The sequence below is a fragment of the Canis lupus genome, chromosome 24 (assembly GCF_003254725.2).
Source record: "Canis lupus dingo isolate Sandy chromosome 24, ASM325472v2, whole genome shotgun sequence".
Lineage (NCBI taxonomy): Eukaryota > Metazoa > Chordata > Mammalia > Carnivora > Canidae > Canis > Canis lupus.
Genome location: NC_064266.1, coordinates 21,922,399 through 21,936,165, shown reverse-complemented (window position 1 = coordinate 21,936,165; position 13,767 = coordinate 21,922,399). Strand labels below are relative to the sequence as shown.

At 54.5% G+C, this 13,767-nt stretch overlaps 1 protein-coding gene and 1 long non-coding RNA gene across 8 annotated transcripts in view; one reads left to right on the top strand and one right to left on the bottom strand.

Annotated features, from left to right (window-relative positions):
- NOL4L (nucleolar protein 4 like) overlaps positions 1 to 13,767 on the top strand; it is a 130,580-nt gene that overhangs the window by 47,659 nt on the left and 69,154 nt on the right. For all 7 annotated transcript variants that reach the window (XR_003145049.3, XM_025469685.3, XM_025469691.3 and 4 more), the window contains exons 2-3: positions 1,274 to 1,429; positions 7,828 to 7,939. Coding sequence is in view for 6 of the 7 variants with exons in the window: in XM_025469685.3 (XP_025325470.1) it covers positions 1,274 to 1,429; positions 7,828 to 7,939 (268 nt within the window). In the remaining variant the exon portion in view is untranslated. The remainder of the gene's footprint in view (positions 1 to 1,273; positions 1,430 to 7,827; positions 7,940 to 13,767) is intronic.
- On the bottom strand, positions 8,925 to 9,580 carry LOC125753480 (uncharacterized). The gene is made up of 2 exons (XR_007405434.1): positions 9,317 to 9,580; positions 8,925 to 9,128 (listed from the first exon to the last, which is right to left on the bottom strand). It is a non-coding gene; the product is annotated as an uncharacterized LOC125753480 (long non-coding RNA).

The window sequence follows — 13,767 nt, the reverse complement described above, 5'->3', positions numbered from 1 at the left end:
CTGAGATTAGAGAAACTAACTGCTCCTGGTCACACAGCCACTTCAATGATGGGCCCCATTCAGACTGAGGAAGAGTATGTCTAAATTACCCTGCCTGGCTGCCACTTAGAAGCAGTCAATCATTTGGTAGGCATTTCTTGAGCCTACTGTGTATCAGGCATTGTTCTAGGTGCTAGGGAGGCAGCTGTGAGCCACCAGATGAGGCCCATTCCCTCCTAGAGCTGACGTTCCTGAGCTATGAGCAAGATCCTTTAGGAAAGAATTCTCTGGGAGATTTGGGTTTGTACACTTTTAGAGAAAAGCCTGCCTCCTTTCCCCCTGAGTCCTCCCTACACACACACACACACACACACACACACACCTACACACACACACACCTACCCTGGGTTTGTGTCTCCTGTGCCCTATCAATAAAGACCTCACCGAATAGTCTGCTCCCTTATGGGCTTTGGCCACATCCCCCAGCCTCCTGCCTTGCAGTTTCCCTGCTCCCTCCCAGCCCTGCTAGTGGGAGTTGGCAGGTGTCTGCCCAGCAGCAGGACCCATCTCAGTCCCGGCACGCCTTTTCAGGACCAGCTGACAGCAGTCACGCCAGCCTGATAAAGAGACTCGGGGGTCCACGGCCACCTTGCTCATGAGGCCCTGCCACCTCCACGTGGCCTTGTGTCTGTTATTCTCTGTATCTCCAGACACAAAGAGCCTGGGTCTGTTGCTGGCGCTCAGCTGCTGGAGTGGGGAGGGCGGGCAGTGGTGACAAGCTTTTCAGAAAGGCCAGGGTGGAGGCAGGAGTCACCCAGGTGATCCAAGCCATTCCCCTGGGACCCCAGCCCAGGACCACAGTGAAAGGTTACCACTAATTGGCGAGCTCCTGATGGGGCTGCATCTATTTAGCACCCCCCCTCCCCAGAGGCTTCCAGGATGGTCTTGGCACAGCATGTGATGCGAGAGCTCCCCGCCTGAGTCTGGCACAATCTGTCTGAAATTGTGAACATGGAGCCTCTTGGTTTTTTAATTTGTATTTTCGTTGTTGTCATTCTCTGCCCATTGTTTTTGGTAGATTTAGTAGCAGAAGCCACCCTGACTCTGGTGCCCCCGTCCCTGGGTCCGTCTCAGCCAGCTCCTTCCACCCCCAGCCCTCCAGACCTACCACTGGAGGCCTTGCGGGTCAGGTAGCAGCGCCGTCCCTGCCCCCGACCCTTTGCCAGGCCTCGGGGCCCAGCTCTCACCCTGCCGTCATCCCCGACACTGACACAGCTTGTCCGCCCTGTCGCAGGGGGCAGATGGCCTGTCGGAGCCGGAGGGCATCTCTCTGAAGCGGGTCGCTGTGGTGGAAGATTTCTTTGACATCATCTACTCGATGCACGTGGAGAGCTCGGCGGAGCCAGGCAAAGCCCCCAAGCACGCTGGGCAGAAGAAAACCTACCGAGCGGTGAGATGTCTGTCTCTGGGCCTCTGTGGGCAGCCTGGGGCCTTGGCAGGAGGCCATGGGCTGCGCACATGTTGGGCGGGGGCAGGGCAGGGAGCTGAGGCGTGATGAAACGGCCTTTGGGGACCCAGGGGGGCACAGGGCAAGGGCACGGCAGCCAGAGATGGCTCAAGGGGGGTGAGGGGGCGGGTTCTGTGGTCTGAGCACAAAGGAGAAGCAGGTTGAAGGGAGTGAGGGAGGGAAGGAGAAGGATGAGAGCAGGAGCAAAGCCCTCCTCTTCCTAGTTTCTGCTTCACTTGTTTCCTCGCCCCAGCCCCTTGCAGCCTGCTCTGGGACTGTGGGGGTGGGGGTGGCCAGATAATAATAATAGAAAGAGCAAATGCTTCCATTGCATTTACTGTGTGCAAGGCCTGCCCTACATGCTTCCTCTGTGTGAGTTCATTCAATCCTCTACCACCCTATGAAGTCAGTACTGGAAGTTCCCCAGGGGAAGTCTGAGGACATGGTCCCTACCTTCAGGGAGATCACAATTTTATTTGGGGTAGGGAGGCTGAGAGCAAAACTGAGACATGAGAACCAGAAATGTCTCCAAGACTAGCTTTGAGGGAACAAGAGCCCCCAGGGCATTCAGTGGTGGTACCTCCAGACACAATACATGGGCACTCAGCAAAGACACGTCCTCAACCTCCCCATGTGTGACATTCAGTGCCAAGCCAGGGGGGCTTCATGGAGAAGATGGCATATAAACTGGCATTCTAAGCTTGTGTAGGCAGAAGGGAGCAGAGATAAGAGTCTAGGGGTGGGAAACGTCACATATGGGGAGGTAGAGGAGATGGTAGCCAGAGCAGGCGGGGCCTACCTGTGTTCTGGTCCCATCCCCCTGTTGACTGCCATTGCCGTAGCTCTCACAGAGCTCTGAACCCAAGACCCACCACTAAACCAGTAAAGCCAAGCACTCTACTTTCATTCAAGCTTCAGAGCAGTCATGTGACTGCAGTTCCATTTTGCAGGTAAGGAAACTGAGACCCAAAGAGTTGATCTACCTGCCTAAGGTCACATAGCACTTAAATGGCAGTGAGCTGGTGTCCTCATGCCCCCCCATGTGTTGACTTTTTTTCTGACTTCTTAGAGACCTATCCCTATAACCGGGTTTCCCCACCCAAGGCAGCTGTGAACTCCAAACCCATCCCTATAAATAGCCTTGGACTGCTGTGGAGGTGGCCTGTAGAAGTCCGTGATTTTCCCATATGGCCTGATTTTTTAAAATTCCAACTATCTGGTTTGTCCTTGTCCTCAGAAGATGGCCTTTGGGGATGCCTGGGTGGCTCAGTTAGTTAAGCATGTACCTTTGGCTTGGGTCATGATCCCGGGGTTCTGGATCGAGCCCCACATCGGGCTCCCTGCTCTGCAGGGAGTCTGCTTCTTTCTCCCTCTGCCTGAGACTCCTCCTGCTTGTGCTCTCTCTCTGTGGTAGAAGATTTCTCTGTCAAATAAATAAAATCTTAGAAAAAAAAAGATGACCTTTGCCCTAAATGAGTCTTATGGATGGACCCATGTGCCCAAGGACCTCAGAAGATGAGGGTTTGGGCTAAGGGAGGCAGGAGATGATCATACTACCTGCCCTACACCTCCTGCTTCTCAGTACATGTGTGTTAGGAAAGGGAGTTCTGAGGGTATTCCCACCAGAGGGTCACAGATGAAGGGAGTGACACCCAAGCCAGAGACTTTGCAGGCCACTTGGTAGTCATGAGACCTAGCACATTTTCTCAGCATTTAATTTGCCAGTGCCCGGCAACTCACATGTGCCAGGCTCTGTGCTCAAAGCACTTCCCGGGCACCAGCTCTCTGAGCCTTCACGTGTGTGAGGGTGTATATATGAAGCAGGTCCTACTTTTATCTCCATTTTACCAATTAGGAAAATGAGGCTCAGAGGGAAACATAACCTGCATGGAGGTCACCCCACTGATGTTCAGAGCCTGTCCCACGACCACTACACATCCTGCCTTTCTACAAACCCCCTGTGGTCAGCTAGTAAGCCCGATGACCTGCTGTGGTCAAGGTAAATGGGCTTGGGCCCGCCAGACCATGTGACTTCCTGGGTCCCCTTCACGTCCAGCACCAAGCCTCACACAACAGGCATTCCCTAGGTATTTATTTTAAGATTTATTTATTTGTTTGTTTATTTATTTATTTATTTATTTGAGAGAGAGAGAAAATGAACGGGGGAGAGGGACAGAGGGAGAGCATCTCAAGCGACTTCCCGCCCTGATGCGGGGCTCAGTCTCACAACCCCAAGATCATGACCTGAACCAAGAGTCAGAGGCTTAACCAACTGAGCCACCCAGTCGCCCCCTTGTTGCATATTTATGAAGGCCAGGTTGCAGCCTCCGTGCTGTTGGGAGGGCAGGGCTGGGCTGGTCCCGCCAGCCTCTGTGTCCCTGGGCCAGCTTCTGTGTCCCTGGGCCAAGCGGACGTGCAGCCCTTTGCTCTGCACTTCCTGGCTTCTCGTCCATATGCCCGCCGCGTGCCCCACTTCCCGCTGCCCAGCCTGGAGCTGGCACATGACTGGCAGTGGGCCAGCTGGGCGGCACACAGAGCTGGAATTTCAGCAGCAGGGCCAAGGCTGAGTGGAGCAGGCCAGGGCCCTCCTGCAGTGGGTGTGAAGGCCAAGGGGGCTGCTGCACCTCCCTCCTCCCCGGTGTGCCTCCGCTCCCTCCCCCCCTTCCCCATCTGTCACCCTTCTCTTGCCACCCTTTTCCTTTTTTGGGGGTGGGGGTGGTGCCTGGATGCTTTTGTCCCCCTTCTTTTCATCTGCTCCCATTTTCCTCAGCCCAAGCCTTGCTCTTAAGTCTTATCCATGCCTGGGAAAGAGCCCCCAAGAAAACTCAGTGCTGAGGGCTGCAAGGAGGCACAGCCTGGCCTCGTGGCATTTGCATCGAACCCCTGGCTGAGGGTTTTGGGACCTGTCTCTGTGTGTTTTACCAGACCTGAATCCTGGGACTGCCTTGCCCATCTGTAGGGCACCTGGAACCTTCCAGATTCTTACAGGTCTGTAGTGCCTGCAGGAAGCAGGGGCCTGGAAGGGCAATAGGCAGACTTGTTCAAGGACATTAAAGCAAGCACATTCTTCTGTGGGGGAAAAAGAAGCTTCTAGCACCCACCACAGTCCAGCAATATATCAGAGAGAACAGGTAATGAGCTTTCTGAAACGGAAGGTATATACGAGTCAGGGATAGAAGGCCATTTACAATGGATTATGCAGGGGATTCCCATTTGGGGCAGGAAGTCCCTGCCTTACTCAGATGCACTGTGACCAGAGGACCCAAAGGACCCGTAGGGGGACTTGCCCATGCCCCAGGGTCAGGGGAGGGTTCCAAGTGGTTCTACAGAGTTCCCTGATCCCACAAAGAGGACTGGTCCTTTTTCAAGAGCCTTTTCTGGAGTCTGTACCCATTTGGGTTGGAGCAAACTGTTTGCTTCCTTTCCCAGGGTGTTGTTAGGCTAGATCGAGCTACAGAGTCTGGATCTGGCTGCCCAGACCACTTTGGAGTTGGGGCCAGATGTGGTCAGCAGCTGTTCCAGGCCCACCACGTGCTAATCCACCGCAGGGCAGCAGGAGGATCTTGTAAAGTGGTGCAAATCCCCCCAATTGGCCTCATCTGTCCTTGTCGGCCCCTGAGCTGGGGAGCAAAAATGGGGCCTTACAAGTCAACAACTCTGCAAATAGCTTTTGCTCTCCCTGCCGTGAAGTCTCCCTTCATTTTACCACTAAGAAAAAAGTGAAAGGTTTCAGTGTCCGGGCTGGAGACCCCAAGTGCAAGGCAGCAGACCTCTAAGGGAAGCTGGCTGGAAGCAGGGGTCCTGGGGCTTCCCCTCCTTAAACACAGCAGCTCTATCTTTATCTGTTTCACATTTTGGGCTTCAGCACGAGAGACTATTTCCAGAACTGTGTCTGGAGCTCCGAAACTATCTGAAAACCACCATCTTATTGACTAGAGCATAAACGAGGATTGTCCTCCTTTCAGCTCATCCCCAGGTCCTGTGGCCTTGGGCATCAATGTAGTTGGACAGAAACGGAGATCCCATTTCTCATTTGGACAACCAAAAGATGCCCAAAGAAGACTGAAGGCCACACAATGCTCCTTCCTCTGTGAAGGCCTCTTCAGCAGCATGGAGCTGGGTTGGACTCTGCACTTCACTGACATCCCCCCTCCCCCTGCCTGGAGCTCTTACTGAGGCTGCACACAGGGCAAAGCTTCCCTCCAGGGAGGGAACCTATACTTCTTGAGTCCACCCTACCCCCTGCCCCCTGGCGCCCCTATGTGGGACCCAGGGCCAGAAGGTGTGCGCCCAGCAGTCCCTTACCCTGTGTCAGGCCAGCCAGCTTTGCATACTGCTAGGATCCCAACTGAGGCCAGGAGAGCTGTGGCCACAACTCTGCGAATTGTAGCTGTACCCTCAGTGGGTCAGGTGGCAAGTAGGGCTTTTGCCCGTGCGGCAAGTATGTCAGAGCAGCGAAGCAGCGAGGCCAGGAATGCTTTCCTTAAGTGCTGTAAAAATTATTTCTCTGCCCAATGGCAGGTGAGCTCCATATCGTGAAGTAGGGCTGTTCCTATGTATCAACTTTCCTTTTCCCAGCAGACCGTGACACTCCTCCCCCAGGTCCTCAACTCATCTCTTCTAGGTCTGACCTAGGATGTCACACCTTGCAGCGCCTCAGAGGTCATCTGTTTGCCCAACTCGGCCACAGCCCGGCTCTTTGCCCAGTAGGCACCCTTCCCACTTGCCTGTTTACACGTGCCGTCTGTCTTTCAGTGGAGCCCAGCCCTCTTAATCCTGAAGGCCTGAGAGGGACATGCCACCCCTAAGATTTCCAGGCAGGCTGGGCTGGGAATGAAGATGTCCGTATATGTGGCAGGAAAGCCCTCATCCTGGAGCCCTAAGACCCGAGGAGGACGGGCCGCATGCCCTCTCATCCACCAGCTCCAATCAGAGAGCAGGGGTTTGCCCTTGTCCCTGACCTCCAGAGGAAGGCAATCAGACAGGGAATTTGGAAGGGAGATAACTCATCAAGGAGCCTGCCTGCTCCGCAGAGCATCAAATCAGCTGAGAAATAACAATTGTGTCACCAAAATTAACTCTGCCTTTGCAGCCGGCCACCAAGCAGGAGCGGCCCCCCGAGCTCCACAGACCAGCTGAGCTGAGGGCACAGCCTGAGCTGGTCCTCTGAGGGCTTGGCCACAGCCCTAAGACGCCACCCACCCTCCCCAAGCCCATCCGCCCTGCCCTACCCTACTCCACCTCCTGGCCACCACAAAGAGGGGACAGGACACTCGTGCATCCTGAAGGAGCAGACCTGGTGCTGTCCCCTCCCTCTGGGCGGACCAGAGCCCTCGGCCAACTTTCCCCGGCTGGGCTGCGGCGAGCATGATGGAATGCTGGGCTGATGCTGCCCCTTAGTGGAGAGGAGCGGGAGGGCCCAGGCTCTGGGAAATGTGCGAAAACCAGCCACTGGGCAGCTACCAGCCTCAGCAGGGGAACCTGAGCCTGAGAGTCCGCTAAACCAGGGCCAGATCATTTCCTGAAACCCAGAGCAAGAAGAGATGGCTGGGCTTCTGGGCCCACACCTCCTCCTTCCCCACTGCCCTGCCCAGCCTGTTTCTTGTATTCCTTCCCATTTACTTCACCTCCCTTCCCACCTCCTTGGCTAGGAGAGGCCCCCTGGAGGCAGTTATGGAGTGGTGTGAGCTGGAGCATGGGCTTTGGTCTGCCACCACCTCTAACAAGCTGTGTGACCTTGGGCAAGTAGGTCTACTTCTCTGGGCCTTGTGACCTCACCTGGAATTGTGCTGGTTCTTAACAGCGTGTCCAGTTTGAAAAATCTGATCCCTTGGCATCAGACATTCACAGCTCTCCCTAAAGTGTTCTTGATCTGCGAGTTATTGCAGGAAGAGCTTGTAGAACCTTGGGTTCTGTTCGTAGGCGCAGGGCCAGTAGATTAGGTGGGTCTCAGTTTATCCACAATCTCTTAAGAGTGGAAATTGTTTCGTCCTCCCCTAGAGCAATGTTTAGAAACTCTTTTTTTTTTTTTTTTTCAGGAGCAACAATAAAATACTCTGAGAGGACTATTACTTGTTAAAACATAGGTTAGATAATCTTTACATGCTTTTGCCTTCTCAATTTCTAATTCTTTTATTCAAACTTTTAAAACAAATGGTTTTCCATAAGAGTACTGACTCATTTGTGTGGCTAAGAATTGAGGACACCTGCCCTTTGCTCCTCAAATCCTTTCCCTTCCTGCAAGGGCCAAGCACATGCCACCAAAGCACAAACCTTGGCGGCTTGGTGACCAGGTGGCCTCCCCCTCGCCCATATAATGAGCAAAGCTCCTCTGTCCCCAGATTGCGGAGACCTATGCCTTCCTTCCACGAGAGGCCGTGACCCGGTTCCTGATGAGCTGCACAGAGTGTCAGAAGAGGATGCACTTTAACTCCAATGGCCTAGAGCCCAAAGGTAGGGGAGGGGGCGGGTGTGCTGGTGGCTTGGGGGAGGCTGGGGGTGGGGCTCCCACCAGCAGGGTCTGCCCTTTGCTGGCGCAGAAAGAAAAGTGCATGGCCAGCGGTTGTCACAATTCCCAGTGGCCAGTGTGGGTCCATTGCCCAAAGCACCTCATTTTTGTTGTTGTTTTCTTTAACTTAAAAAAAAAAAGTCAAATTCCATCAAAAAACTGATAGTGCATTCCTACTGTCCTTCAAGACCCTCTTCTCCCACCAATGTTCCTGATGGAAATGATCACCTCTCCCTGTTGCCTAAGCTCCTTAATTCTTGCCTCCCAGGCCTCACCCTGAGAGCAGTGTCTTCATGGGTCTGGTCTCACTGCCCTTTCTGTGAGCTCTCTGAAGACAGGAGCACACCTCCTACCACGTGCACCTTTTTACCCTGTAGTCCCACCCCTGCCAGCAGTAGGTCCTCCCTGAGTGTTCCTTCCCTACACACATCCAGGAAATCTGGGGAGATTACTTAGAATTCAAATGCCCAGGGCACTTGCCACCAGCCAAACTTGGTCCCTTGGACCGAGGTCCCTGCTCTCCTGTTCTGCCCTGCCCACTGAGATACAGCAAGGACCCCCACCTCAGTCTCCTCACTACCTCACCCTGAGCACCCCCAGAGGCCTCTGGTAAGTCTGGGGCCCATCTCTTTGCAGGTGGCTTTGGCACAGCCAGGTGGGCCAATACATTCTGCTGGTAGGGTTATAGCTCTGCCGTGAGCCATGGTGCCCAGGTGGGCAATTTGTCAGGGCTCTTAGGCTGGTCCTGGGCATCAAGCCTGTAAAGGTTGCTAAGTTGGTGGGTGTTTTGCCTGAGGATGGGAACAGACTCAGAATGAAGGGCAAGCTGGGCACTTGGGTGCTACCCAAGTGGCATCCACTGTTTCTAGAGAAGGAAAAATCAACAACAAAGCTCAGGGAGATGACGACAAAGACATTGGAGCATAGGTGTCGAGTGGGGTTTGTTTGTTTTTTCTCTCATTTTGGTGGTCTCTGATGCACATGGGTAACTCTGACACCAGCTGACTCATCAGATCCAGAAGCCTTCCTGTCCATGGGGTCCTTAGGCTACAGCTGCTTTGTCTGGTACAGTGGGTAGCTTCTAAAGCATGTGGGGCAGGAACATGTGTCTCATACTTCATAAATGCTGAGGTCCTGTTTTAAGAGCAGAACCCCCCAAGACCACGCTGGGTGGGTTCGAACCACAGCTCTGCCACTCAGCAGCTGTGGGTCCTGAACAAGTGATTTCATCTCTCTGAGCCTCAGCCCCCTCATCTGTGGAGTGGAGTTAATCATGGTACCTCCTCAGAGGGCCGATGAAGCTTAAGAGTTAATCCCTGTACCTGGCATGGGGCTCGCTGGCTGGAGGAGTGAGCTGGGGTTGTTACAGTTATCATAATCTCGATGGCTCCGAGGCCCCTGCCCCAGTTGGTCTGGCCCAGGCCATGTGGCTGCAACCCTGGTGCCTGCAAATAGGCCAGGAGGGCTTTCCCTGCTGCACCTCCACCCTGTCAGGGTCTGGGTCCCAGGGGCGTGTGCCCTGCTGGTGGTTGCCTGTCCCTTCCTGTTCTGTCCTAATTGTTTCCATAGCAACTGGCAGAGTCAGACACTGAAGCTCTAGCCTAGAGGAACAGGCAAGGCCAAGAGGGGCCGCATTTGTGGGCTGCTCTGGGGTGTCTGCAGGCTCCCTGTCTTCTGCTCCCTTGCTTTCTGCTGGTATGGAGGACATTCCTCACCTCCCCCACTCCTCAGTGAAGACTGCAAGGTATCCGTCTCGAGGCTGCAGCTCCACTCCTCCTCATCTGTGGGCTTTGGCATGTCCAGGAGGGCGATGCTGAGCACAGCAGCAGCCTGTTTCTTCTCTGGGCTGCCACCACTATGCCCCCACCCCCAGGGAGGAGGAGGATGGGAGGGAGGTGGAGAAGGAGGGGGGGGAGAGAGAGAGAGAGAGAGAGAGAGAGAGAGAGAGAGAGAGAGAGAGAGAGAATGTGAGCACTCACGCCAGCAGGGAGCCGCCTAGAATATAAACCAGCTCTGTGGGTTCTGTGCTAGAGCCTCTTTTCAGGGGTTTGCTCCAGGCAGGACAGAGAACAGGCAGCTGCGTGGTATCCGTCCTTCAGAATGCTACTTCTCTGTCCGCAGGAGAGCAGCTTCCCACACAAGGAGAGGAGGAGACACTGAGGGAGTAGGAGATAGTGTGGCCTATGGAAAAGTATAGGCGGGGGTGTGGGGGGCATCCAGTGGGCCTAGGTGGGGTGCCTGGACCTGGCTGAGTGTCCTGTGATAGGCTGGGGACCTCTCTGCTCATACCAGCTTCTATGATCCTATGAGGTATCTCTCCCAGCTTGCCTGAGGAAATGGGGCACAGAAGAGTGTTATGGTGAAATCGGTGGTCCAAGCTCCACCAGAAGGCAGGAGAACTTATGTTATCATCACAAAAATGGGTGTGATGCCTGTCTCTTGGAGTTAAATTAAAGGAGGCCATTCTGTAGGGCACCTGATGCAGCAGGCACCTGGGAAACTTCAGCCTGTTCCCTCGACCCTACAGCATTGTACCACCGTGTCCAGACACAAGAGTGCCAATGTTTGGGTGGCTCCACAGGGAGACACTCGGTCAGTCACCCCACCTAGGTCAGCACCCCGGGTATACAATCTGGATGCTGGGCAAAAGGGAAGAGATTGTTTTCTGGAAGCTGCTAGTGGAGAGCCTGAGAGTCTAAAAGGCTCCCCTGTCTGCTTAATGGCCAGAGGCATTAGCTGCCTGGACTCCCATCGCCAGCTGGCAGGGTGTCCCTTCTCTTAACCCAGCTAAGAGCTTGCAGATCTGACCTCCTCCTGCCATGCTGGTCTCTCTGGACGTGGCTATACTGCTTGCTCCTTCATAGGCACCCCTGTCATGCTGGCTCTCCCCCTTCCCCACCCTGCCCCAAGCCCCAGAAGCAGGCCTGTGTTCCTGTCCCAGGAAGGTGGGGCAGGAGGGGGACAGGGAACAGGATGGAGACTTCTCAAGGGGCTGTTGGGAAAGTGCCTGGCTTCCTGGCCTCGTGTTAAAAAGAAAGAAAGGAAGCAAAGCAGCCTCCCCTGCCCAGCAGTTTGTCCCCGGCAGAGCGCGGGGGCCTGGACAGTCCCGTGCCCTCCCCCAGCGCCGGGAGCACAAACAAAGGAGGCTGCCGAGGATCAGGAAGTCCAAGGATGGGAAGTTCCAGGGCCTTCTGGCTCCACGCTCCTTTTCCACCACCCCTGAGTGAGTCCAGGCATAGAGGGGACAGAGAGTGAGAACCAGCTGAGCCCTCAACCAGCCCCAGCTGCCGGGGAAGGGGGCCTCTGGGGAGGCACCTTCCAGTTTCCTTTGGTGTGACAAAATATTATTTGTATGGAAGCAAACCAGGAGTTAGCAGTGGGCAAACACATTATCTACCAAAGGAGACAGAATCATCCACTCAGGTGGTATTTTCTTCTCAACCAGGCCCAGACTCCTCTGTGTGGTTCCAACCTGCTCTGTGCCTGGCCCCTCCAGATCCTTCCTTCCTGTCTTCCCCCCATGTGACCCCATTCCAGCTGATTCCTTTGCCCCTGCAAAGGAATCTTTCCTGTGCTGGCCTGGTTGCTGGCCTCGCCTGACCCAGTTTTCATACTCACTTGCTGTGTAACATGGGGAGGGTGTCTCATCTGTAAAATGGGGGTATTAATACTAGTATCCACCGCGTGGAGCAAGAGGGTCTGCGTGGAACTCCTAACCGGTGCTGAGTAGCTGTCAGCTACATGATTGAACGCTGTTCGGATCCTCTCGGCACAAAGCCGTCGGGAGCTACTCTAGAGCCCCCTGAGCCCTTCCTCCCCTGAGCTGTAATGGACTCACCATCAGTCCCACCCCGCTGAGTCCCACACCTTCTCCCCACCCTGAACGCAGACACATCAGTGCTTCTTAAATACTCGGCTGGTCTACTGATTCACATCCCTGGGGAAGAGGCTTTCCATCACCATCTGAGCCAGCCCCAGGCCTCAGGTCTCTGTTTCCACATCTGAACACCACCACAGGCTGGCTGATCTCGTGGCTGCTCTGGGCCCCCATGATGCACACATCCTTCAACATCCAGCCCTGCCTGGGAGGCTTGCCACCAGCACCCGAGGCCACGGGGGTCTCTGGGCTGAGTTCTCCCATTCCGTATGTGAAAGCTCAGGAGAAATGCCCCCATGTGCTCCATCCGGAGGAGCAAGGGCCACTACCTCCACCGAAATTTGCCTCGATTGATGCATGCTGTGGGAACCCCACTGTGAAGGTCATCATTTGGCTTGGCCTGTGATGATTATTGACCACCACTGATTATTTCCTTTCTTTCTTTAAAGATTTTATTTATTTGAGAAAGAGTATGTGTGAAAGAGAGTTTGCACACAAGTGGGGGGAGGGTAGGAGCAGAGGCAGAGGGAGAAGCAGGCTCCCCGCTGAGAAGGGAGCCAGACATGGGACTCCATCCCAGGACCCTGGGATCATGATCTGAGCCGAAGGCAGATGCTTAACTAACTGAACCACCCAGGTGCCCCTCACTGATTATTTTCAAGGCTGGTAAAACCAGGGCTAGCTGTTTAGGCAGGTCTCAGTTTTCCTTGGCAAAGGGTGTTGAAACATTTCTTTGAGTGGTCTCTCTGCCTCTGTCACCAGCAACCTGCTGGATCATAGTGGTTCTGTGACCCTCGCAAACTCCTCACTCTCCAGGGGTGTCAGGTTATTTTTAGTGACTCGAGTGTGGTCCCTCTCTGTGCTGACCACAGCAGAGGCTGGCCTGTCTCAACAGAGCCCAGGGGTCCATTTGTGCGTCCACCTTAGCTTCTGCGTGTCCTGGTATGTGTCTCGCCCGCAAGCGCATGACTCCGCAGAGCTCCTGCTTGGCCCCTGCTCCTCACCTCTTTCCTACTGAACCGATCTCCTGATGTGAGCCACTTATCACCTCCAGAACCGTGGGCCTCCTGACTGCTGAAAACCCCGCCTGCCTCTCTCCTCGCCTTGGTCCCACAGCCAGCTCCCTGGCACCTTCCCTCACCTAGAATGCCCCCTGCTCACCATGGTCCTGCCTCCCCGCCAAACTCACACCTCTGGAGGCACAGGTTGCTAGCATTTCGCTGCACCTTGATCTCTGATGGATTTGTGTGTGTGTGTGCGCACAGGGTGTCCTGGCTCCTCCTCTTGAGCCCGCCCAGCTTGCTTCTGGGCACTTTTTTTTTAATTACTTTTTTTCATTGGAGTTTGATTTGCCAACATATAGCATAACACCCAGTGCTCATCCCGTCAAGTGCCCCCCTCAGTGCCTGTCACCCAGTCACCCCCACCCCCTGCCCACCTCCCCTTCCACCACCCCTTGTTCGTTTCCCAGAGTTAGGAGTCTCTCATGTTCTGTCTCCCTCTCTGATATTTCCCACTCATGTTCTCTCCTTTACCCTTTAATCCCTTTCACTATTTTTTGTATTCCCCGAATGAATGAGACCATACACTGTTTGTCCTTCTCCGATTGACTTACTTCACTCAGCATAATACCCTCCAGTTCCATCCACGTCGAAGTAAATGGTGGGAATTCATCGTTTCTAATGGCTGAGGAATATTCCATTGTATACATAGACCACAGCTTCTTTATCCACTCATCTCTCAATGGACACCGAGGCTCCTTCCACAGTTTGGCTATTGTGGACATGGCTGCTATGAACATCGGGGTGCAGGTGTCCCGGCGTTTCATGTGCAGGTGATTTCTGAGCTGTGGACATGCTGGGGAGGGAGCAGCCTCCTCCCTCTTCCAGAGTACTG